The following is a 24,654-nucleotide window of genomic DNA, read 5'->3' as shown; positions in this document are numbered from 1 at the left end:
AAGGCATAATTCACATATTCCATCTGCCTGGAAATTACATTTTCACTCTCCTTATGTGAGATAGGGGGAAATGGATTCAGAGCTTCTTTTCAACCCCTGGACCTGTTTATATGATATAATGAATCATTGTGGATGCTGTATCCAGTGGGTCTCTGACTTCAACTGTAATCTGTGATAATGGACACTGTATGTAATAAGGATTGCTTTTAAGTGCAGCTGGAAACAAGATCTGATTCTGAGATGGCCCGAGGCACAGTGATTCTGTCAGTGCCCCAACTAATGAACACCTAATGAATTCTTCCCTTATATTATTACAGCTACTAGTGAATGTTACCAGACTATTAAAAAGGCTTTTCTTGGCTAAAATAAGGACGTTACATTGTTGGAAAAATTAATTATGGATTAGGCATAATGTTGAGATGATTAGCATGTCATTGTTTCACTTGGCATCTTTTTCCTTTAAACCTTGTAATATAAGAAACATGCAATATAACATGTACATTGGCAAAGTAAAAGGGAAAGTATGTCATTTGAAAAAAAGAAAAAAATCCCGGATAATGCTGTTTGTCTCTGGGCTTCACTTCATTGAGTGTATACAGCACCCAGTACTGGCAAGAAAATATACATTATTTATCATTCTTTGAGCAGAAAATCAGCTTTGTATATCTTTCATAGGTCACATATCCCTCCTGCCGTTTTGAATCAATGACCAATAATCTAGTGCAATGTCTGCTATCCATTATGAGTTGTCAAGACACCTACGATAGCTGTTGCTGTTTGTGAATTTAACGAAGGGATGAAAACCTTGGTACCTATAGCAAGCTGTAAAAGCCAGTTGTAGTGTCATCTAGCAGCAGATGTGTGACAGCTGTAGGCCTGTATGAGCAGTTTCTCATGAGATTTGCACCTTGCTTAACAGAGTATAAACCTAATTTCATTTGCATTTGGTGTTGGTCTGATGTTGTTTGTGTTTTACCTGATATACCAGCCTTTATATGTACTTGGAGTGTGGATTTGGAATATGATATGAGTGCATACTCATTTTAATTGGCTTTTCTCTTTCCTCCCACTTAGATATGGTATGGGGTGAAACTGTAGTAAACATGCGGAAAGTGACTCACCAGGTAGAAAAGATACCTCTGTCAGAGACTGCTCTGCTGCCCTGCATCTTTACTCTACGGCCCAACCCATCTCATGAAACTCATGACACTCCACGCATTAAGTGGACCAAAATCTGGGGCCACCGTGGGCTTGATGGGCTGCAGAGGGAGCAGTCTGTATTGGTGGCAAAAGGCAACGTGGTGAAAGTGAAGAAAGCCTTTCAGGGACGTGTCACCCTGCCCGGCTACACAGAAAACCGCTACAATGCCAGCCTGGCTCTGACAGGCCTGAGATCCAGCGACTCGGGCATGTACCGCTGTGAGGTAGTGGTGGGCCTTAACGACGAACAAGACACAGTGCCTCTCCAGGTCGTAGGTGAGTTAAAGCCATTGAATGCTAATGTGTGTGTCTGTCCTTGCCCATGAAGTAATATGAGCCTTCTGCCATAGGGTGCTTTCAGGTCAAATGAAAGCTATCACCATCTGTACTCTACTGTACTATCTATCTCTGACCTACTTTTTGAGGTTTGTGTGTGCCTGTAAACACTGGCTGGGTTTTAGCCTAACTGATATTAGGCACATGCTTATGCTAAAGAACATTTATTGCACCTAAAGGCATAATAAACTCACAGTTGTTTCTGTGACCACTAGTTATTTTTCCATCTTTGAAAATGACTGTAATTATGTTGTACATCATGCACAACATGAAGGGTTTGTTTTCTTGTCCACGGTTGCACAATATTTTCCAGCAATATGTGTGCTTCATGTCATCTATCATTCCAGAATATTTTTAGAAGGTACATCGCTCACAAAATAGGTTGAACCTGTACCAGTAGCATGATCTGTAGCAAAATCTAAATTTAGTAGAGCCTTTATATGAGATGGCTTTTGACTTAATCTTAGAGACCACATGGATAATGTAAAGTGACCCAACCTACACCAAGGTATTAGAAATTCAGCACTGAAAAGCTAAACAGTACGAAGCTCCCTGAATTTTAAGATGCTCAGGAGCTCAAGAGATCACCCATTCGAGGAATCGATTAACAAAACATAAAGCCGCTTCTGTGGAAAGAGAGGCGTTATCCCCGTCTCTAATCCTGAGAGCTTAGTCTTAATTACAAGTCAAAGAACACAAAGGCAGCCTAACATAATAATCAACAAAAATCAATATCACTAGGCAATATCTGTATTATAGTCATTTGGGTCAATTTTTATGTTCCTATTATACAATGTTCTTGGGTTTATGTTGGTCATTTGCATGTATTTCAGCAGTAACAGGTTAGCCAGCAATTGCTGCTTTCACTGATTCCAGAATGATTGCAGCAGTTACGTGCAACAACTAATGGAACTGCTAATTGCTTTGACTAAAAACAAACAAACAAAAAAATGGTATCTTGGTTTTAGATTTCTGCCTACACTCTTGCTTCTAACATTGTAACTTGAAAAACAAACAGAACAAGACTGTGCTGTCTCTCACAACTACACACCCATTTCTATGTAAATACGATGTTATGAAATATCAATCAATCCCTTTTTTTAAACCTTACTTTTTGGTAAGGTTTAAAAAAACAGACTACTTTTTGGAAGGTAGGAATAAAAAAATAAAAGAGTTGCTTCCATCCCATGTGTCTTCGAAGTAGTCTATTGTTGAAAACTGACATAGAGACCAAAGGGAAAGTGTGTTGGGGCATCTACCCCTCTGAGGAATAGGGTCTCTTTTTTCTAGGCAATGCCTCAAGCATTCCCCCAGAAATAGCACCGCCTTTACTCCACACCTCACCCCATCCTACTGCAGCCTAGACAGTTTTCTCATTTCTTTATTTTGAGCTCCTGAATATAAAATAAACATTTAGAAGAATGCAGCCCGGGCCGTCTTGTACTCATCCCTTTCATGTTTATATGTCCTTCTGCGAATGGAGGTGGGATTTACTTGGAGAGGTGATTTGTACAAAGGTCAAGAAGAGTGGGGGATTGGTAATGTACCTGGCTGATACAAGATGGGAAAAGCATAAGGATACTTCAAAAAACAATCACAATTCTTATTTCTCTGCACAGCAGAGTGGAAGCCCATCCACTGCCAGGTCGGCACATAGTCAACAGGAGGCCTGGCTCACACTTCATTTTTCACAATATTTGTTCTTTCTTTTACTCACTCTTTGTTTTATTTTTACAGGATGGCATACACTTTAAGACATTTTTTTTCTTTTTAATATATGACCTTCATAGGTACGGTCTTCCACTACCGAGCCCCTCACGACCGCTATGCCTTGTCATTCGTTGATGCTAAGCAGGCATGTGTAGAAAACTCTGCAGTGATCGCAACACCTGGGCAGCTGCAGGCTACTTTTGATGATGGTTATGATAACTGTGACGCAGGCTGGCTCTCTGACCAGACTGTAAGGTGAGGTTAAGAGATTGTTAAACTGTCACTTCCATACAGTAACACTGATTTCTCATTATTGTCTCTTCATTATTGTTTCTTTCAATTGGAAGTTCTCTTATTTTATTTGGCCCTCTCTACAGGTATCCCATCCAATCTCCACGGCCTGGCTGCTTTGGAGACCGGGAAGACTCACCTGGTGTGAGAAACTATGGCAATCGTGACACTGATGAGCTGTTTGATGTGTATTGCTTTGCGGAGAGCCTCAGAGGTATGAGTGGTGATCAGGGGTAGTTTAGCCATGCTCAATCTTTGTAAACTATTTCTTTAAGTCTCTTCTCTGAGGAACAAATGTGAGTCATGACCCAGACACACACGTTTCATGCACCTGCTTCTGTCCCAGCTGCTTGTACTGTGCGTCAAACTAGGTCACCATCTTTTCTGCTCTGCTCCACCATTCATGCCTGAATGGGTACATTTGAACAAGATTGCCCTACTCACAGGTGCATAGACTGTATGATCCAAAGATTTTTTTTTTCCTCCAGAAAATACTTGCTACAAATCTCTAAGCTGAATAATATAAAATAGTCCTATTTAGTTTTAGTATTCAGTGTGGCAAAAACCTGTCCACTTTAATGGACTATTTAGAGGATAAACTTTGATTAAGAGCCTAATATGTCAAATTGTTCACAATATGTAAATTGTGTCAAAATATTTTGTGTGTCTTCACTTAGACCTGAATGGATAAAATGGATAAAAAATTCTACACACTTTTTTATTGAAAGAGGAGAGAATTATGAACAGCTCCCAGTACCTGTGAATTTTGGCACAAAACATTCTGGCATCTGCTATGAAGCTGTGGATGAAGATGGCTTTCACCTTTCAGCATGACAATGATCCGAAGCACACATCCAAACAAAAAATGGCTTCAGCAAAAAAAGATTAATGTGTTGGAATGGCCCAGTCAGAGCCAGGAACCTGATATAAAATCTGTGTGATGGTGAAGAGGGCCGTGCACAGGAGATGCCCTTGCTATATGACAGATTTGGAACGTTTTTGCAAAGAAGACTTCAAAAAAATTTCCAAGTAAAGATGTGCCAAGCTTACAGACTTATCCCAAAAGACCGTGTGTTATAATAAAACCAAAGGGTCCCGTATCCCAGTGGGGTGCAATTAAGTGACTCTAAGTTGTTTTTATTTTTTATATTTTTCTGTGAAATATTTCAGTTTGGTTTTCAATGGTATTGAAGATAAAAAAAAAGGTACTGATATCATTTAACTTTTTTACATCATAATTTTTAATTAGATCCATTGTAAGACTTGAAATAATTACCCCAAGAATTCCATTTTTTATGCTGATGTCCCATCAATCCCTTCTTCTCTTTTTTCTTTATTACTTTATTACTGATAGTGACTGTTTGCTCTTCCTCTCCTCTCTGTTTCAGGTGAAGTGTTCCATACCAGCATACCAGATAAGTTGAGTCTGTCCACAGCTTCCACTCACTGTCACACATTAGGCGCTCAGCTAGCCACAGTGGGGCAGCTTTACTTGGCTTGGCAGGCTGGACTGGACCGCTGTGACCCAGGCTGGCTGGCTGACGGTAGTGTTCGCTACCCCATCAATCAACCACGGCGCAATTGTGGAGGCGATGAGCCAGGAGTACGCACCCTCTACCATAACCCTAACCGCACTGGATTTCCTGACAGTGCCAGCCGCTTTGATGCCTACTGCTACAGAGGTATGCTGCAAGTTGAACGAGCGACTTGTTATTCTAATTATTATGATTCCCATTGGAGAGATACAGAGATATAAATAGAATTCACTCACAACATATGCAAGTTATTATAATAATACAATCATTACACAATTAGGATCTCCTGTATTAAAGCTTTTTACCTGTATATGCATCGTGCTGCTGCTAAATTATTGGCTGATTGTATAAATTAACTGGTGTACAGGTGTTCCTATTAAATTGGACTGAGTTTGAATCAGATTACCAATTTCAGCACAGGCAATAGACCAAATATCAAATGTGACATGCACATTAAATTGGCTAATTTCTTTTTTTTTTGTTTACATTATTTTATGCAGGTTGCTTCAGTCTAAAGTTTGGCTTTGTAGTTTTGCTTTTTTATTTTGGATATTTATTTTAGTCATTTTGTTTGTTTTTCAGCATGCCACTTTTTTCAAGCCAAGAAAAGCCAACAAATATAGTGGTGATTAGATCTTATTTCTCTTTGTGTATTGCAGAGAATCAGCCAGAAGCAATGGCACTTGTGCAGACTTCTTCAAGCTCAAACTCCACAGATGACTGGGAACAACTCCAGCAGAATGGAGGCTTTCCTCACCCTTCCACCTGGACTGGACTGGTGGACCTGGATAAAGAAGATTTTAATTCTATTGCAGACAACGAGTCCTCTGAAATATCAGGAGAGCATGTGGTAATCCATCTCAGGTCTAAAGAGAGGCCAGTGGGTCAGGAAATGCCTGTGTCCAATGATCAGCCTCTTCATGTCCTGGAGCTCAATGGGGGTTCAGCAAGAGAGGAATCTGATGAAAGAGAAGTGACTGAGGACCATAGATTGTCTCTTGAGCCCTCAATGACCACAGCATCCTCACCCACAGAGACTCAAACTAGCAACAACATGCTCTTTAACTTAGTTGACTCCATCATGAGGCCCTGGAAATACTGGAAAGGCAATGGAGAGACAGTTGCCCCTTCAATGGTGTCAAGTGTATTGAAGGAGACATCAGAAGAATTCCAGACAACCAGGGTGAAGCCAGGGGGTGAGCTTAGAGGGACAAAAGGAAGTATTGATAATGCGATCTTGGAGCCTGAGAGTATGCCAACTAATCCATCCACACTATATTCAGAGGAAGGACTTTTAGAGCAGGAGAAAGAGGTGGTTCTCTCAGTACCAGTAATTGAGCTGAAGAATCCTAGCAAACTACACCCTGAACCTTCAGTTTCACAACCAACAGCATACAGAGGTACAAATACTATATGATGTATAAAGTCAGGATATGTTGTACTGTTAACATTGGGCTAAGGTGGTCATGTTATTGTACATAATTTTAACGTTTATTAATTAGAAGTTCTTTTTGGAGTTTTCTCTTATTTTCTCTCATAGGGTGTGAATTTTCTGTCTTTTCAAACTGCTGGATCACAGGGCAGTGTAAGGCTGGCCACACACTAGATGATTTTCAAATCTTCAAATTTTTCAAATTTTCTAGACAATTTGACTGGATGAGGAGACCACACATACAGTACAGTATGCCATTTGTAATACCGATTTCACATTGGCAATTTCACAGGCTTGGTGACTATTCCGGGGTTGCTTGCTCTTATTAGCTACTGTGGGTATTCCGTCTGAGCTTTCCCTGATCAGGAATTATAAATATTAAACGTTTCTGCTCCAATTTGATCAGGAGCAGTAAAATAATCACATTGACTCCAGACACTTATTTAGACAAATAATCGGTTCCAACAAGCCTCAAATCAGTCCATGCCCCCACTATCACTATCTGACCCAAAATTGCTCAAAACATTGTCTACTGTGTAGCCAGCCAAACACACTTAGAGGAAAGTAATATCCATCCTCTTCTTAATACACAAACATGCAAGCTCCCATAAGTTATTATTGTAACCAAGGTGTGGAGAGAGTATGTGTCATTTCTTCCACCCAGAGAGCTCAGGCAGTTTTTTTCTCTGTTGGACTTTTTGTTGTTGTGCCACTTGTAAGACCTGAGAATGTCTTACTTTCTGCTCACCTGCATGTTTCCACAACAGAATGTACAAACAGACCATTTCCATTCCAAGTAGGTCATTCAAAAACAATATACAAACCTCCCTGTGCTAATAGACAAAACAGTATGCTGTTATGCATAACAATACATGTACAGTACAGCATTTAGTCATTTTTCTTTTCCTGGTTTTTACTGGGTCTTCGTTTTTACTGGGTCTTCCCAGAGTCCTCATTTTAGGATGTTCAGGCGAGCGAAACCGTGCAAAAAAGGAATGGAATTGAGCAAAGCAAGCAGATGATACTCTCAAGAGAGCACACATATAGCATATCTCATTTTTCAACTTCTGTTCAACATTTCACAAGTTCTGTTCATCTGCTTAGCATCCCCCATCTCATTTGCTGTAGTTATATTCTTTGCATATGGCAAACATTTTGCACAGAGACTAAATGATGCTTGATGATGAAGGTAGTTCACTATTTTGTATGTTTGGACATAATCATTGCCTGTGTGCAATACTAAGTCTTCTGGGTTTATTAGGGTAAATGGTAAATTAGGGATGTGTAGCATTCAAAAACTGCATGTGGTCCAGGCAGACAGAAAAGAGTATACTCCTTAGACTCATCGGTTTATTCTCAGAGAAGATGTGGGGAGAAGCGGAGGGGCTAAAGAGGTTACATTATTACTGTGATACTGCATTCTTTTTTTACATTATAGCCATCCAATGTGGCAAATCATCTTGTGTCATGAAAACTAATGGCTTCCAGCATTAAGCTGTGATTGGTAAAATATTTTGGGACAGTATTCCCACTTGAGGCAGCATCAATGCAGCTATCCTTCTCCTGCAAGCTATATTCTATGGGGAGCATTAAAATTTAATTCCGGGTAAGAATTTAGCTTTAGTCAACATGAATTATTTACACCCGAATATAATTAATGTACCATAGCCAGACCATCAGTTCAGCCAAAGCATACTGGGTCTCTTCCAATGAGAATGTGAGTTATGCGGCTTTATATAAATGTGTGTGAGCTTATAAACACACATAAATTCATATACACTGTGTGAAGAAGTGCCAGAAATTCTTTGAAACAGTGTTTGCAGGGAGAGCTACTTCAGTTTGCTTTCTCTCAGGCAACGGCCATTTAAGCAAATTGGGCTTTCTTGGCTATTTTATCCTTCACTGGGCCTGACTTTCATCTTTTGTATAGTTTTGCATTTAATTCAATAGAGACAATGGACAGTTTAAACTTCACTTACTGAGCTGCTTGTTATCAAGTCTGTCTATGGGGTCTAAACAAAAAGGTCAAAAGGAGACAACATTTTATTCTTAGACTAAAAGACACACATCTGTAGTGCAATTCATTCCATCCATTCTCTACAACTCTTATCCTACTTGGTAGTCGGAAACCTGGAGCCTGGAGAAACAGGACACACAGTAGACTATGAAGAGGATGCCAGTCTTTCACAGGGCACAATCATGCACACACGCACACACACACACCAACAAAGATGCCAATCAGCCTACAATGCAAGGCTTTGGACTTGGGGAGGAAACCAGACTACCTGGAGGAAACCCCTGAGGGGAGAACATGCATACTTCACACACAAATCAAATCCCCAACCCTGGAGTTGTAAGGCAAAAAAAATCTATATTTTGCGCTGCATAAAAAAATAGCAAGTAAAACTAGCTTCCATGTGTTTAGATTTGCTGTACCTATTTTACATCCTTAAACGATGTAAAGAGTTCTATGTCAAATAAAAAGAATATTATATACAAGCATTATGAAAGAAAAAAACACCTCATGAACCATACTGTATAGATCTACCTCAATCATATTTAATGAAAATAACATGAAACATTAAAAAAATTCCAGCACTATGACCGAAAGACGCATGCACAGATATCTGACAGATGTTCATTACAAATGACAGCATAAGGAATAAGCAAAGCTTAATATTAAGAATGCATTCTGACACTGTTATAGACTATCTATAGCCAAATAACACTTTTGTTAAACTGTTCCAAAATGTGCTTCCCTAAACTGGATCACCTAGTCACAAGGAATAAAGTGATTAATTTGTTTAGTACCAGAACTCTAGTGTGCTATTAAGCTCAGATGGAGACAGTTCATACTGTATATGATGGCCACTCAAGAGGGAATGTTTATGTTTAAGTAATGAAAGCAACACTTTTATACTGATAAGTCAAATTATGACTTAGAACTCATGCCAAGTCAACAGGAGAAGAATTATTAGTAGGTAATGAATTTTATCAGGTTGTGTCATGCAATAAGAAGCAGGTCGCAAGTGCATTATTAGGCACTTAAAACTCCAGGGAAACCACATGACTCACATGAGAGTATACGCCAAAAAATATTATTATAGAATTAGAACTGTTGTCATTAGCTTTGACTTCACAACAATAATGTCTAACAAGGTAATAAGACAACAAGACCTAAACAGAAAAACAAACCAGATTTAAACAACGACCCTAACAAAAGAGCTAACCCAATGAGCTAACACTTAATCCTCAGATAGTGGTACTGAACTAATTAACATAGCTAAGATAACGTATATAAACATATATAATTTAGACTATTTTAGATTGGAGAGTTGTGTTAAATATATGTTATACATATTACCATATTCAAGTGATTACAAAAATACTGTAAAATGCATATATATATATATATATATATATATATATATATATATATATATATATATATATATATATATATATTACTGTAACACCTTCTATTAATTTAAGATCTAAATGAATTATTTGCAATGTAATCTTCTAATATAATGTAATCACAAAAAGGTTCCTTGAATTTTTATTTTAAAAAACATGACATTTTCAGCTTCATTAAGCATGCCACTGAATATATGTTGAGACAATGAGGGTAATTATTTATGCCTTTACTTCATATGTTGTTTTCCTCCATCCTTTTCCCACTGATAAATGTAAATTGACCATATGACTGCTTTAGAAGTCAGATGAACATATGATCTCCTTTCAAATGTATGATTGAAGTTAATTCATTCTTCAACTCATTAAGTGGACAGCTACTTGGCCATGTAAATTGCCCTACAATTATGTGACACTGTAACCACAGAGTACTGAATAATTCATTATTGATTAAATATTTTATCACGATCACAGACTATGTGGTGTGAATATCTCTTAATGAGGTGTTCCCACAGCATGTTGCCCTCAGGGCAGCTCATGTTACCTAGTGTGCCAAGTTATCCATGCAGTCTTAATTTGTAGTAAATAATGGACATATTTATGAACCATGCATTTTTTTTATCTGAGAGCAGTGCTTTAGGGCTGTACTAAACACAATGGAGACAGTAAAAATGACACCAATCATGGCACAGTATGACACTGAATGACGTGGTTTGTTAGCAGCCAGCTGCTATAACATTAAATCCTGCTTTATCGACTCTGAAAAGGAAAAATGTCCATTTGTACACATATCGTCATATTTATTTTAATGTTTTTTAATAAAGAATTACTTAATGCTGTCTTGTTGAAAAAATATAGTAAGTAAAAGGTACTGGTATCTCAACAATTTTATTTAAGTCTGTCACACATACACAGACACACACACATACACACACACACAGAGCAGTACGTGCACACAAGCCCCTGAAAGGTAATGCCGTTTAGGGAGATATTATTGTACTTGAACAAAGCCTGGAAACAACAATGAGATATTGCATTTTAAAGTATGAATTATACTTAATTAAGAAACAAAGTCCAGGAAATTGTTGTGAATGTATTGCATAACTGCTGCAAAAATCAACTTGGTGCAAATATTGGCATTTAAATGACAGGCAAGTCTTGTTGAAATATGCCTGTGTATTTTTAATGCATACCATGAGAACCTAAAGTATAGGGCTGTCAGGATATTTGAAGGGGTCTGATGGATACGATAATGGGTGTCTTTTGCATGGCTGCATGCAATAAAGTTAATAGCTGCTGTTTTGGTGGTGCAGCATGTTTGGTTGCTAATTAAACACACATTTAAAGCAATCTCTTCTTTCTAACAATGTTAATTGCAGTATGGTGTTGTTCCTGCAGGACTAATTGCAACAGGACGAATGAAGGTGATGAATCCCACAGCTGCAACGAGTCCCCTGGGTTCCAGAAGCAGTTTTGGCTCCATGCAAGTGCAGCAGGAATGGGCACTCCAGTCTCTGAGCGTATATGCTACCCCAAGCAGTAATGGTATCCTTACAACCCAGAAAAGTGGACCTGTCAAGACTAAACAAGAGGCAATGGAGATCATGACCATTCCAGTCATCGGGGACAACCATGAGAACTATTCTGGGGAAGGCAAGGATCATATTGAAGAGAGTTACTCACTGCCAAAGTTGTCTACATCACAGTCCTCTCCACAACCAGGGATTTCAGAAGAGGAGAACGATACTGAGGTGAGTGGAGGAAATGAATTATTTATCATCAGCAGTCCGACAAAACAGGGTACTCCAGAGGCCTCTGAAGTACAAAATGTTCTCATACAAACGACAGTACAATGGGAGCTCCTACCTCTACCATCTAGACAGCCTTCTCACAGTCCCAGTGTCTCCAAAGACACCATGGGTCATGAGGAGGCCAGGGGGGAGATCCTCTACATGCATCATACTACAGAAAAATCTGGGAGCATTCCCTTTAAAACGATGAAAGTGCCTTTGGTCAAGAAGAAAATGAACCCAAACACACCCAGTGCATCCGAAACCCTTTATACTGATGTGGCAATCACTTCAGAACTCACCACAAAAGCTTCAAGTACAACTGACCAAATGCCAGGTACCAGCACCATGACAACCATTAACGGTCATATTCAAAATACAGACACAAGCACTTCTGGAAATATTGTGTCCGCTACAGATCCTACAATATCTGTTACTTGGATACCAGTGGTTCAAGAAGAAACTCAAGAACCACAGACACATGTGTCTACAGTGACTGATGTAAGACTTGAGACTACGAGTAACACGTTTATACTGACCACACATGTGGAGGAAACATCCCAACAGGCAGAGAGTAAACCAGCTCCTACCACAGGAAGCACAAGTGGAGATAACACAAGCAAAACTGCAGTCGACTATGAAAACAGCTCTGCACCTTCATCGGGTGAGTTTCTTTTACATTGTTTGCGAAGCTTGTGGGATACTGTTATGATTCAATTATTCTTTGTTGAGCACCACGAAAGCCTCATTTGTCATGCCTCGCCTGTTCCCTGTTTTTACCTTCTCTTTCTCACTCTTGGCAACATCAGGGATAAATGTAAACAAAGAAGGAGCATGACACTGGACTGAAGCAGCACTAGCAATCTAATTAGGTCAGACGTAGTGGAATTAGAGAAGCTGGCTAAGGCAAAGATCTTAGGCCTTAACAAATCACTGCTGACTGAAGCCAGTAGATGTGTGCAGTAATTAAGTGCAGTAATTTATGGACATGTGTACGTGTTTTAAGACCTTTTTCCAATTTTCCTCTTAATATTGTCATACTGCAGTGGGTATTGCAGTGGGCACTGGTAAAATTCATCTTGTGCGATGACATTATTTTTAGCACAGCTGAAAAGAATCAGTCTCATCCTGTATTCATCATTGCTCCCTCTAGCTTGGCTGTACATTCGAGAAAACTGTTGACACTCCATGACTGAAAAAGGACCTGACAAGTAAAGGAATGAATGAAAACAGCCGGATGCTTTGAGTAAAGTGGGGAGAGCCTGGATCGTCTCCTTTTTCCTGCAGCGCAGGTGGAAGTTCATTGGCCTTTTTAATCAATGATCTGCTGTTGGAGAGACTTAAGCTATCTGCTTCTCCCAAGAGGCCTTTTAGGCATCACAGAAGGGTATTTTTGAAAAATGGCTGCTTTCATGACAGTCATAACAGCAGCGCAGTACCCGTCGGCTCTTAATTGGAAATAGGCATCATCGTGTGATAGGATAAAGAGGTGCTGCGTCTCACATGTGCCATTCTGACAAGCTCACTGATTTGATCAGGATCTATGTGAACATTCAAAGGTCAATCAATATTCATAGATAGATGTATACAAAGATTCACAGTCAGAACATACTGGATAGAGGATTCTCCCACAAAAACATATTAGCCAGGAGCATAACAAGGACTCTAAAGGTGTAGATAGAGTAATAGTGTATTTAGGTTGTGTGCCTATAGGACATGTGTAACAAACACACATACACACACACACACACACATACTGCCACACATGCTGAGTTGGTATCATTCAATCCTGACGTTGATTATTTTCCAATAAAAGCATGTCCCAAAGTGTGGTATTTCTCTTATACCATAGATATCTTGCAGCAATTGTACAGCAATTATTAATGATCATTGTTGTGTTTTTTAACCACTTATTGATATATTTAAACTTTATTCAACAGCCATGAGAAAATTCTGTTTTCCACTTGTTCCTTCACCAACTGCTCTTTTTCTAATAACAAATATAACAAAAAGGTACGACTTACATTACCAAGTCTCCCGTAGTGGAAAACCTACTGACTGCTATAAAACACTCATACAGGAGATTCCTTCCATGAATGTTACAGTACAATAATAAATGGCACAGTATCAGACCTTCTGTCTTTACCTCTGTGAAATGACAACATCTTTCATTCATGTGTTTATTATAAGGCTTATATTATGTGGAACAGCTAGCATACAAGTAAGTTTTGAATAATTTGTTAGTACAAAAAATGTAGAAAAAGTATAATGAAAGCACAAGCATTTTAATATAAACTTGTCATTTACAAACCTAGCCAACAGCCTCTGATTCTCTGATTCAACAGTGCTATGGCATAAATCTTTTGGAAAATACTAGGCTGTAAAGTTTTTATTGAAATCAGTTTCATCACATTTGTTGATAATTTCACTGCAGGTTTTTAGCAGATTTTTGCTATAGTTTAATTCTGTTCAAAAGCAGCTCAGTCTCTCTCTCTCTCTGTCTCTCTCTCTCTCTCTCTCTCTCTCTCTATATATATATATATATATATATATATATATATCTGCATGCCTCCGAGGAGAAATGACTATGATTAGTTAAAAGTGACAATCACTTAAAATAGAGAATAGGAGGTAGGCTCATCAGTAAATAAATAGTGTGAGTCTGTCTAACACTGTTCTTGGGAATGAATCAGTGTTATACCATAGCAATGATGATTTCTTGAATCATAAAAGTGTGCAGTGTTTCTAAATTACTGAAGGTGTGACAGCTCTTCTAGCTAATTTACATGGACTTGTAACGCCAACTGCTCCACATAATCTAAGCTAATCTAATAATAAACACATGATAAAGAAAAAATGAGCAATGTTGATATGGTGAAGTTTTCTTTTAGGAGACATTACTGTAATTTTTATGGAAAGAGTCTGTAATATGACATGCTGCAGGTTTTTGTTGTATTTACTTCAACAGGGAGAAAAAAATAATGACTGTAAAGGCAATGAGTCTTTAAAGCTTTCGTTAAGTAAGCGATAGCAGGAGTTAACTTTTCATCTAGACATTCCACAACATTATATCTTACTATAAATGGTTAAGTTGTGTGCTGTGCCATATATACATTTGTTGGCAAATCACTGTCGTACAATCAAAATAACATGTGTTCAAGATATGATGGAATAATCGAGACATGGAACAATTATCAAGACATTTTTCAAAAACAATTACTATTATATATTCAGTATTTCTTTTGTTTTCTTAATACCAGAAGGAAATTCACATAGTACTGTGCACTTCTACTGTATCCAGGTCCAGCTCAGAGTTTGACTTTGTTTTCAGGTTTTTATTAAGTCAAGTAAATTAAACATACACCAGTTTTCTGTCTGTGACTTTTCCCCAGGAGTAGCTGATAGGTATTGCTTTATTTTACTGGCAACCGTCAGGAACAAGGTGGCTTAATCCGTCACCTGAGAACAGTATTCATTTGGCTCTCACGTGGTTTCCTTTTGTTCTAATGTAAAAAGAATCTATCCTGGCTGCTCATGCACCTGTTTGCTTTGCTTATGTACTACATCGGGATGTGGTAGACTGGAGGCTGAGGTGTTGGACTACCGATTTTAAAGGTTGTAAGTTTGAATCCCATGTCCAATTCCACATTTTATGCATACAATCCCACTTACACTGCTTCTCACACAAAGTTGCTCTCCTAAGCATGTGCATACACTCAAATTCACCCTGTTCACTCGTGAAACTCTTTACACTCCTGCACTCCAGTTTCTTTCTCATTCTTAGTTGTTCTTTGTTACAATAGCAATAATGTAAACTAATAAAAATTGGTTAGAGGCTTTAAAATGTAAAATTATGTTAAAGCTCTACATTCTTATGGTAAGTAGAAACCAAACATTAATCTGGCCATTTTTAAAATATCTTTTAAATACTTCAGTTAAACAATTCCTTTAAAATAATAAAATCATCACATTGAAACACCTAATAGCTATAAATGAGCTCCTTAAGATAATAAATCCAAATTAAGTAATCCACTAAAAAGTATGAAATTGTTTGTTTTATATAAATGTTTGCTTGTCTACATACTAATTTTTCTGGAATTAGCAGAAGTAAACTAACTTTACAAGCTATTTGCAATCATATGAAGCACCAACAATCTGTTACCTCTTTCCAAGTTTAATTATTTTTATTTATTTTCATTTATTTATTTATTTTTGTGTCACCCAAGAAAAATGTAGGGCAACATATGCCATAGCACTGGTCCAAGGAATTGTTCAAGCCAATCGTTTGGATTTAATGCTTTGCCTTGTCATACTGTACCAATTTTGGAAAAAATTAAATCTTGTTTCTCTTGTCATCTTTTTTCTGATCTCACAGCTTGATACTAAAGTGGCACTAATTATCGTCAGTTATTTTTCACAGCAAAAAATAGCTCCTAAGTGTCTGTCTGTGAAAAGCAAATGTCTGCAGATCTTGTAATATTGCTAACTTTATATTTTTGTCAACAGAAATTTTCGATGTGAGCTGCAGGGGCTTCTCTTCAATTTTCTTTGCAAATGAGCTGATGAGTTGATTAGAATAATTGGTGAATGATTTTTGTTGCATTGAAATTACAAGAGTAAAGCATAGGAAATATAAACGTGTGTAGAAAAAAAGTCAAGGCATAACTATGCTTGGAAACAACATCATTTACAAGTGTGCGTATGCTGTTTTGGGCATAATCCCGTGCAAGGGCAGGATAAATTTGAGTGTGCACATATATTTTGGTCCAAAAGGAAAAGTAATTTGTGTGAAGTCAGAATCCCGTGCTCTCGGCACTGGCAGGAAAATAAATGCGGCAGATGGAAAATGGAAAACCTTTGAGTTATAACTTTCCAGCTAATCTTTATGGCCACCTAGTCATACACAATAAATATATAATCTGTGTGCTAAATCCAGTGCAAGGGAAAATCTAGCTTGGCTTTACAGCTTTACATAAACTGCTTTCCGGGATTTTGTTGTTGGTGGTGTTTTTTTTTTTTTTTTTGCTTCTAAACGCCTACTAGAGCTTGAATTCTATGTGAAGAAGCTATTGATTTTCTGCACTGTTTTCTTTATTGCTATATCCAGCTCTTTCAGGTTTATGCTCAAATGCATTCTCCTGCTTATTTTTTTAGTCACTGTTATGTCTTGTTTCTTATGAGTGTTTATGAACATACCTCTGCTCACTTAAGAAAATGAGTTAAAGAAATGCCTTAGTGTCTTATTTTAGAAATACATTGTAAGCAGATATTCATCATCATATTTAATTTCTCTTGATTTTAATACTGTTAATGCTCATGTTTTCTAAATCATTCACACCATATCAAATCCTAGAAAATCCGCATAAAAACAGCATATATACCGTGAGAAGCATTTGTTTTGATAGAGAACTCAGAGAATATAGCAAGAATTGGCAGATGTTTGCATTGTGAATATCACTGCAGGGTTATCCATAAATACACATGATGGTTATGTGAAATTTAAAGTTGTGATCTTAAATTATATTTAGTGCTTTAGAGTTCTCTCAATAGGTTTATCAGTGCTTGTTTTCCGTTTTATATTTATAGTAAGTTAAATGTTCATGCTGGGCATCTTTATTAGTCTTGACATTTAGAGCAACAACCAAAAACCAAAACCCAATAATAAACGTTTAATTGCAGAACTGCTCATGGATGTTGTTTTGAGATCTCATACAAAATGGTTCAATCCTGATTAAAAATATCCCCTTAGGATTGGTATCAAGAATAGCAATTAAACCTCTATGAGATGTGGGATATGTTATTCTTTATTTTATCCATTTTTTCTCCAATCTCTTTTCTGTATTTCTGTCTCAATAGCTGGTTCTTCTTATATCGCACAACAGCTACAATTCGGTGATGATGAAGGCTAACAAGTAAAGTCAAGCCACATTATGTGAACTACAACATCCTGGTGCAGCTAAATGCATTTGAAGCAGTAACTGCATTCTTCTATGAACATGAGCTCACAGAAACCAGCGGCTAGACGTATTCTAATAAACGGAGAGAGAAACGTCATCCATCCCACACATAGAACAGACGGTCTTTAGATTTGTCTTCCCTATTCTTTCACTTAAATAGTCACTGCTGTTGCTGTCCTCAATTAGCCATCAGATAGCCATCTAATCTTCAACCACATAATAAAGGGGCTCAAGTTATCAGTTTGTATGCCATTTCTGTCTTTAAAAAAACAGATCTGTTTCACAAAGCAGAAAATCAGATTTGTTTCACTTCAACCTAATGGCCTGATGGTAGGACTGGTTAACCAGTTCTGCCACTCAGGAGCCCCAGGACTTAATATCGATCCTGTCTTCAGGGTAGGTCAGGGATCCACATCGGTGTGTGCAGAGTACCGATTCAAATACGGTTCAAAATAGAGTACATTTGAAGCTGAAAACTGCAGTTTGACTTCCTGCCCTTCCCCTAACCTCTGTTGGCTTAAAAATTGAGTAACTGAGCGGAACAAGATTGAGCTTTTCTTTATGTGCAACAGCCTGCAGAGTCTATTGAGTTTTTCACACTGGTGCTGAAAGCAAGATTCAGGGGAGATAACGATCTCACCCGAGGTGTGAAAGTGAGTGTGAACACTTACAATGTCTCAGCAAAGTCCTACATATGGTCTTTGATCATACAGAATGTGCGGTATGGTAGTTCTGCTCTTAACAGGAAATCTTACATGTTGCACTTTCAGCTGACAGATCTGCCAAGTTCTCCTCTGTCAGACATCATAACACCTTCTGACGGTTTATTGTTGTTTACTGATGGCACCACCTACTGTACACATTTCAGTGTGTGGTCCACAAGATACTGTCTGTAAATGCTGTAGAGTGTGCTTTAATAATTAATAATTGACTTGCAGTGTGTTATTTGCTGTGTCTTTTAAATCTGGATTGTGCTGTATGAATTTCAGAGCCGTTGCAGACAAAAAGACACCATTCTTAGCCATGAGTGCCTTAAAGCATAATTTTCCCTAGTCTTTGGGTGCAAGGGATGGAGTACTCTCTTTACCCTGTCAGTCACAGTGACACTAGCCAATCATGCATATCAATGAGGGCAGATAGAACATTGTCTGAGTGTGTAATGCTGCCATATGACACAGCATGAGCAGTAGTACAAAAAGATCTGGTTGGCTGGATTCCTGTACTCAGATAAGGCATGTGTTAGCCTTCACTCTCCCTGCTTGGTACCTGTCGTACGAGAGCCGGCTGGTGGGTAACAATTGACCAAATTAGGGAGAAAATGGGTAGGCAGAAGTTCAGGCAGTGTCAGAAATTTGATCTACATCTGAGAGTGTAAGTGCAGATACATCACTCAATGGAAAGCCACCAAGAGAAAGAAAGCATACAGTATGTATGTATGAAATTTTCAGGATAGCTAGTGTAGAAGCATTAATGACACACACACACACACACACACACACACACACACATAATTGTATAAGACTGCTGAAATCACACAGTGTAAAACCAGCTTTATCTAGTCATTTTATACATTTTTAACCATCTCATTTTGCTGTTTATATTGTGAAAGATTCTCAATGCTTGGGGAATCAAAACAAAATGATTGATAAATCACGAGCTACCCTATTCTGGCTAACACAATGTGAGCCTCTGTGCACACTATTCCAGAAAGGTATAATGGAATATTTGACTGTATGTGGTTGTCTGAGTGAATTCAGGTTCCTTATTGCTGTGGCACCAGGTGCTGTGTTATGTGAGATGAACAGAGTTGACATCTATTCCTTCTCTATACCTTAATAATATATATATATATATATATATATATATATATATATATATATATATATATATATATATATATATATATATATATATATATACATATATATCGCCTGCACCTGTACCTGTACCATAGACTCAATAAATCACACACATATGGTTTACTTTATAGTTTGTAAAGCCTGGTTTATTTCTGTCATTTGCTGCTTGTTCCCTAGATCTGTGATTCCTCTGTGGTCCTAGTATTTCCTGCTGTTTGTCTTTGCCTCTCTATTCTCATTTGGAATCATGATTAACTCTGCCTGTGTGTACACAACCTCTAAAGCATCTTCGAATTTGCATGTGACCATGTGACCACAATGTGTTATTATATTGTAGCAGAAGTGCACTTGATATGAAGTCAGCTCGCTCACTTACTGTTATGACTTGGCTGTGTTTTAAAGCACATTCAGACAAGTCAGACAGCCTTCACAGCACTCTATAGACCTGAACCCACTTAAGACACTATTTTCTGGTAATTACCAGCCAGAGAGTGAAGCACTCAGAGCACATGGGAGGCTTTCACCCTAGCAGAAGATGGGGTGAAGGGATGAGTGGAAGAGAGAGGTGAGGTGAACTGACATGCGGGGTAGCTTTTAGCTATGCTTTGAGCAGCTATACCAAGATCTGCAATATGGAGCATCTTCCATTAACCATACTGTCAAAGGCTCACAAGATGATAACAATAGCAAAAGGTCTGGATAACGTTTTTTTGCCTTCATGTAGAGATATGAAAGCTGCTGCATTCCACTCAGCACAGACAAGAGGAGCTGTCTCATATACTATATTATTAATAGTGCTGTTTTATGATAGGGTTATAGGTGGTGAAGTTAAAATTATAATAATTATATCAGTACAAGGCATGGATGACTCAATGAGGCTGGTGAAGAGAATTATGGGGAAGTGTTTTAGGACGAATTTCTTTCAGCATTTTAGGTACATTTAATATTAGTGCATATTATATATTTATATTTATATTTAATATTATTTAATATGTCGTGTGCTTCAAACCTTTTTTTGTTGTAGTGTATGCTGTAAAATATAGGTTTTTTTTCTAAAGAAACTTTCTGATCAGTTGTTTTTTCAGCTCTGATCAGACATATAATTCTTTTATCCTTATCAACATTTATGGGATTGATATACAGTAAAATCTTCAAGAATAAAGTATGCATGTAGAACTGGGACACTGCCATTTTTATGTGCAGTCAGTTAGTTCATTTTCATCTGCATTCACCCTTGTAGAAATGATTCATAATTATCACCAATTTTCTTCACTACCACTGCTTTTGCCTGCCTTTTTTGTGCTTCGAAGTGAGTTCAGTTTGGAAAATGTCTGTGCATAAAGTATAATGTTACAGGATAATAATATCATTTTGTAGTATATTAACGCAAAACTTTCAGATGTGGGATATAATAATCTTTCAAATAAAAATTCATTAAATGCTTCCTGCTTATGAAACCTTATTATATGTCTGGAAGGATGTAGCAGCTATCAGGAGTTCACCATGTGTGCCCTAGCAGTTAGTGGAATTAGTGATGAATTTATGTTATTTTTGCACAGTGTAGGTACAATATTCAAATGTTTCAAAACTCCACACATTTCAAGTGCATTTCCTTGTTAAATCAGTTAGGGTATCTACTTTATTTAAGCTATTTTTATTTCAAGTTTTTAACAGCTAAGAGACAAATATGTTTCAACTTTATTTACTATATTAGATTCTCAGTAGGTCAAACATTTACACTTACACTTTGTTAGTATTTGCTGATAGTGCCTTAACATGAATCAAACACTTTTGACAGCTATTGACAAGCTTTTTACAATTGCTAGAATTATTTTCCATTCCAACAGACAGAAATGGTGTAACTCCTCACCTCAACACACTTATTTTTAGTTATTTTTATTTATTTTTTTTTCAATTCGACTGTACAACCAGTTTCATGAAAATAGTAAAATCTGGGGACTGCACAGACTCTGCATCATTCAAAACAGAGGCACATATGACTGAGTTGATTAGAAATCCCCATTATATAAGGCGCAAAAATCAGTGTCTCTAAAAGTAGGCCCTTTTACATGTGCACTCCCAATTAACTAATTATGACAATTAGCCAATCAGTAGGTGTTGTGTGCCCTGTGATGGGTTGGCACTCCGTCCAGGGTGTATCCTGCCTTGATGCCCGATGACGCCTGAGATAGGCACAGGCTCCCCATGACCCGAGGTAGTTCGGATAAGCGGTAGAAAATGAGTGAGTGAGAGCCAATCGGTAGCATTTAAAAGTTTCCCAGAATTTTAAACTGTTAAAATACAGGCAAATTTGTGTAAACAGCTGGGATTCTGATAAAGTAAACTAAACCTGAACTAAACTGAACCAAACTAAACATTTGTCTATAATCAATTGTTGTCAAATGACCTCTGAGATGAACAAAGTAGATGCCCTAATTTTGCAGATTTGCCAAAAGAAATGTGTGGTAACATGAATTGTGTGGAATTATGTTAAAAAAAAAAACTGAATATCTTTAGCCAAGATGTATGTCAATGTTTGGTCTTAACTATTGATACCAGCAGTTTGTTAATATGTTTCCAATATGACTTTGAGTCTCATAGCCACAGATCAGATCAGAGCATCAAGTGCTGCAAGTCAGGAGATATACTAGTTCTAAAGGCTCATTTGTTATTATTTCTGTTTACTTAGAAAATATACCTTCCTGTGCTGTGATTTGAGAGCGTGGTATAAAATGTGATACATTAAATCATATGTGACACACTTATAGACCAGAAAACGATTCAGGCTGGTAGGAAAAATGGGATCTGTCTGTAGAGAGGAGCTTTTTGGGGTTACCTGTGTATAACACATCTAATCAGTGTAAAAGTCCTAAACCACTACCACATGCCCATTGGTTAAATAGACAGGGAATGTTGAAGTTAATGTTCATTCATTCATTCATCTTCTACTGCTAATCCGAACTACCTCGGGTCACGGGGAGCCTGTGCCTATCTCAGGCGTCATCAGGCATCAAGGCAGGATTCACCCTGGACGGAGTGCCAACCCATCACAGGGCACACACACACACACTCTCATTCACTCACGCAATCACACACTACGGACAATTTTTCCAGAGATGCCAATCAACCTACCATGCATGTCTTTGGACTGGGGGAGGACACCGGAGTACCCAGAGGAAACCCCCGAGGCACGCGGAGAACATGCAAACTCCACACACACAAGGCGGAGGCGGGAATCGAACCCCCAACCCTGGAGGTGTGAGGTGAACGTGCTAACCACTAAGCCACCGTGCCCCCCTGAAGTTAATGTTATGTAGCCAAATTATTGTGTTACTGGAAGTTTCATTCAGTGATGGGCAATACACTGAAATTTCTTTTTGCTGTTAGTTTAAATCACAGAACTAATGAAGGACAACATAACATAACATAACATAAAACATAAAAGGACATAGCATAATTGTTGAAGCAGGATTATTTTAAGAACACTGTGAAGTTAATAAGCCAATGACCTAAAGCAGAAATCACTGTTGTTATATCTTCCTGTCTCTGCTACCTTCATTTTATACCTATTTATATTTATTTTCTCATTTTTTTTATATTCTTACATGATACAGTATGCGATGATACACATACAGTATATCACTTTTCTCTTCATTAACAACTAATCTTTATTTGAAAAGAGAGCTGTGGTTCAGTCGTGGTTAATTTTATTTAATGGGATACAGTGAGCTAGTTTGTGTTTTAATTAATGGAATATTGATTATATGTGTATTTTACACATCATCCACTGCTTAGAGAACCGAACCCAATCTCATTTGTAAGCAATAAGTCATGACTAATTGTTTGAAAATTGAATCAATGTCTTATTCCTCTGCAGCTTGCACCAAACCCCACTTAATGTTGAGAGCAATCTGTCCACTTACAGAATTATCCATTTGACAGGATTTTAGGAGAAAAAAAAAATGCACTCAAGTAGGCAATGAAGAGTCTATTTCATCATAACAATGATAGGAAGCCCTTGAACTCTGCCACTGTGGTCATGCTCTGTGAGAAGAATGATTATGTGAGTGAAGGAGTGTGTGATCAGGTCTGGGAAAGACTCATTAAACTGGGCAGAGTGAACCAGAAGTATGGCTATGACCTACTCTTAGAATACAAATTTGCCAGCTGCCTTTTGAGGGAATATCATTGCTGCTTCATAAAAGGCATTGGTGCTTATTTCACTGAAGTCCTCAGGGCACCTTTGTGTCACTAGCTGTGTGCTCATCTGTTAAATTTCTCTTATAATGATATTCTCTTCCCCCAAAGAACAATTTGAAAATAAATGGCTAAACACCTTTGCTGTGAAAATGGATATTGTGAGTGAGTCAAAGTGATTTACTGTGGAATGGATGAATGATTGATTGATCCATATGACAAAAGACTATAATATGCACATATTACCACACTAGCCTTCAAGCAGTTGTGAAAATTGTAAAGGGAAATAATGTTAGGATTGAGATAACACTTTCACTGTTGGGTAGAACTATTTCTAAATGCAACTTAATCCCTGTTAAAAATCCCAAAACAGGTCTACACCAGACTTGTGAATCAAAGGCTTTTAAGGGTGAATCAAATAACTTTTATAGTGGGGAACCTTCAAAGTGTAGTGATAAGTTTTAAGGACCAACACATCTTAAGGTACCATCACATACAACTTTTTTATTAGGAATACCTTTATACATTTATGTAGTTACCATTTCAACCAATCAGGTGACAGCAGCATAATACATAATCAATTAGTTCATAAACTAATGATCTATAAGGATTTTTCTGCACAACAGTCTCTAGAATTTACTTTGAATGATGGAAAATTAAGTCCTATTTTTGACATTTGGCCAATTAGAAGCTGCTGTAAATCATTCCATCCATTTATGGAATCTGCCAGAAGTATAAGTAATTTCCCAGTCGATGATAAATGACATCAAACAGATGTAATGCAATGCCACTAGCTTAAGAAGAATACGGTGAATTTTTTTAAATGTTGAACAAAAAAAATCATACAACATGGACTGAAGCCATTGAGCCATTGGTTAGATGTCTTTTCTACCAGAGTCGTGTTGGCTATTTGAAGATTAAGCAAAACTGCAA

General features: G+C 37.7%; 1 protein-coding gene across 2 annotated transcripts in view; it reads left to right on the top strand.

Annotated features, from left to right (window-relative positions):
• Window positions 1–24,654, top strand: part of ncanb (neurocan b) — a 93,053-nt gene that overhangs the window by 29,668 nt on the left and 38,731 nt on the right. For both annotated transcript variants that reach the window (XM_060880076.1, XM_060880068.1), the window contains exons 3-8: window positions 1,075–1,476; window positions 3,327–3,501; window positions 3,624–3,751; window positions 4,926–5,219; window positions 5,732–6,472; window positions 11,317–12,372. In XM_060880076.1, coding sequence (XP_060736059.1) covers window positions 1,075–1,476; window positions 3,327–3,501; window positions 3,624–3,751; window positions 4,926–5,219; window positions 5,732–6,472; window positions 11,317–12,372 — 2,796 coding nt within the window. The remainder of the gene's footprint in view (window positions 1–1,074; window positions 1,477–3,326; window positions 3,502–3,623; window positions 3,752–4,925; window positions 5,220–5,731; window positions 6,473–11,316; window positions 12,373–24,654) is intronic.

This window comes from Tachysurus vachellii, chromosome 1, assembly GCF_030014155.1.
Source record: "Tachysurus vachellii isolate PV-2020 chromosome 1, HZAU_Pvac_v1, whole genome shotgun sequence".
Classification (NCBI taxonomy): domain Eukaryota; kingdom Metazoa; phylum Chordata; class Actinopteri; order Siluriformes; family Bagridae; genus Tachysurus; species Tachysurus vachellii.
The sequence above is the reverse complement of the archived record's forward strand: the minus strand, read 5'-3'. Positions and strand labels throughout refer to the sequence as shown.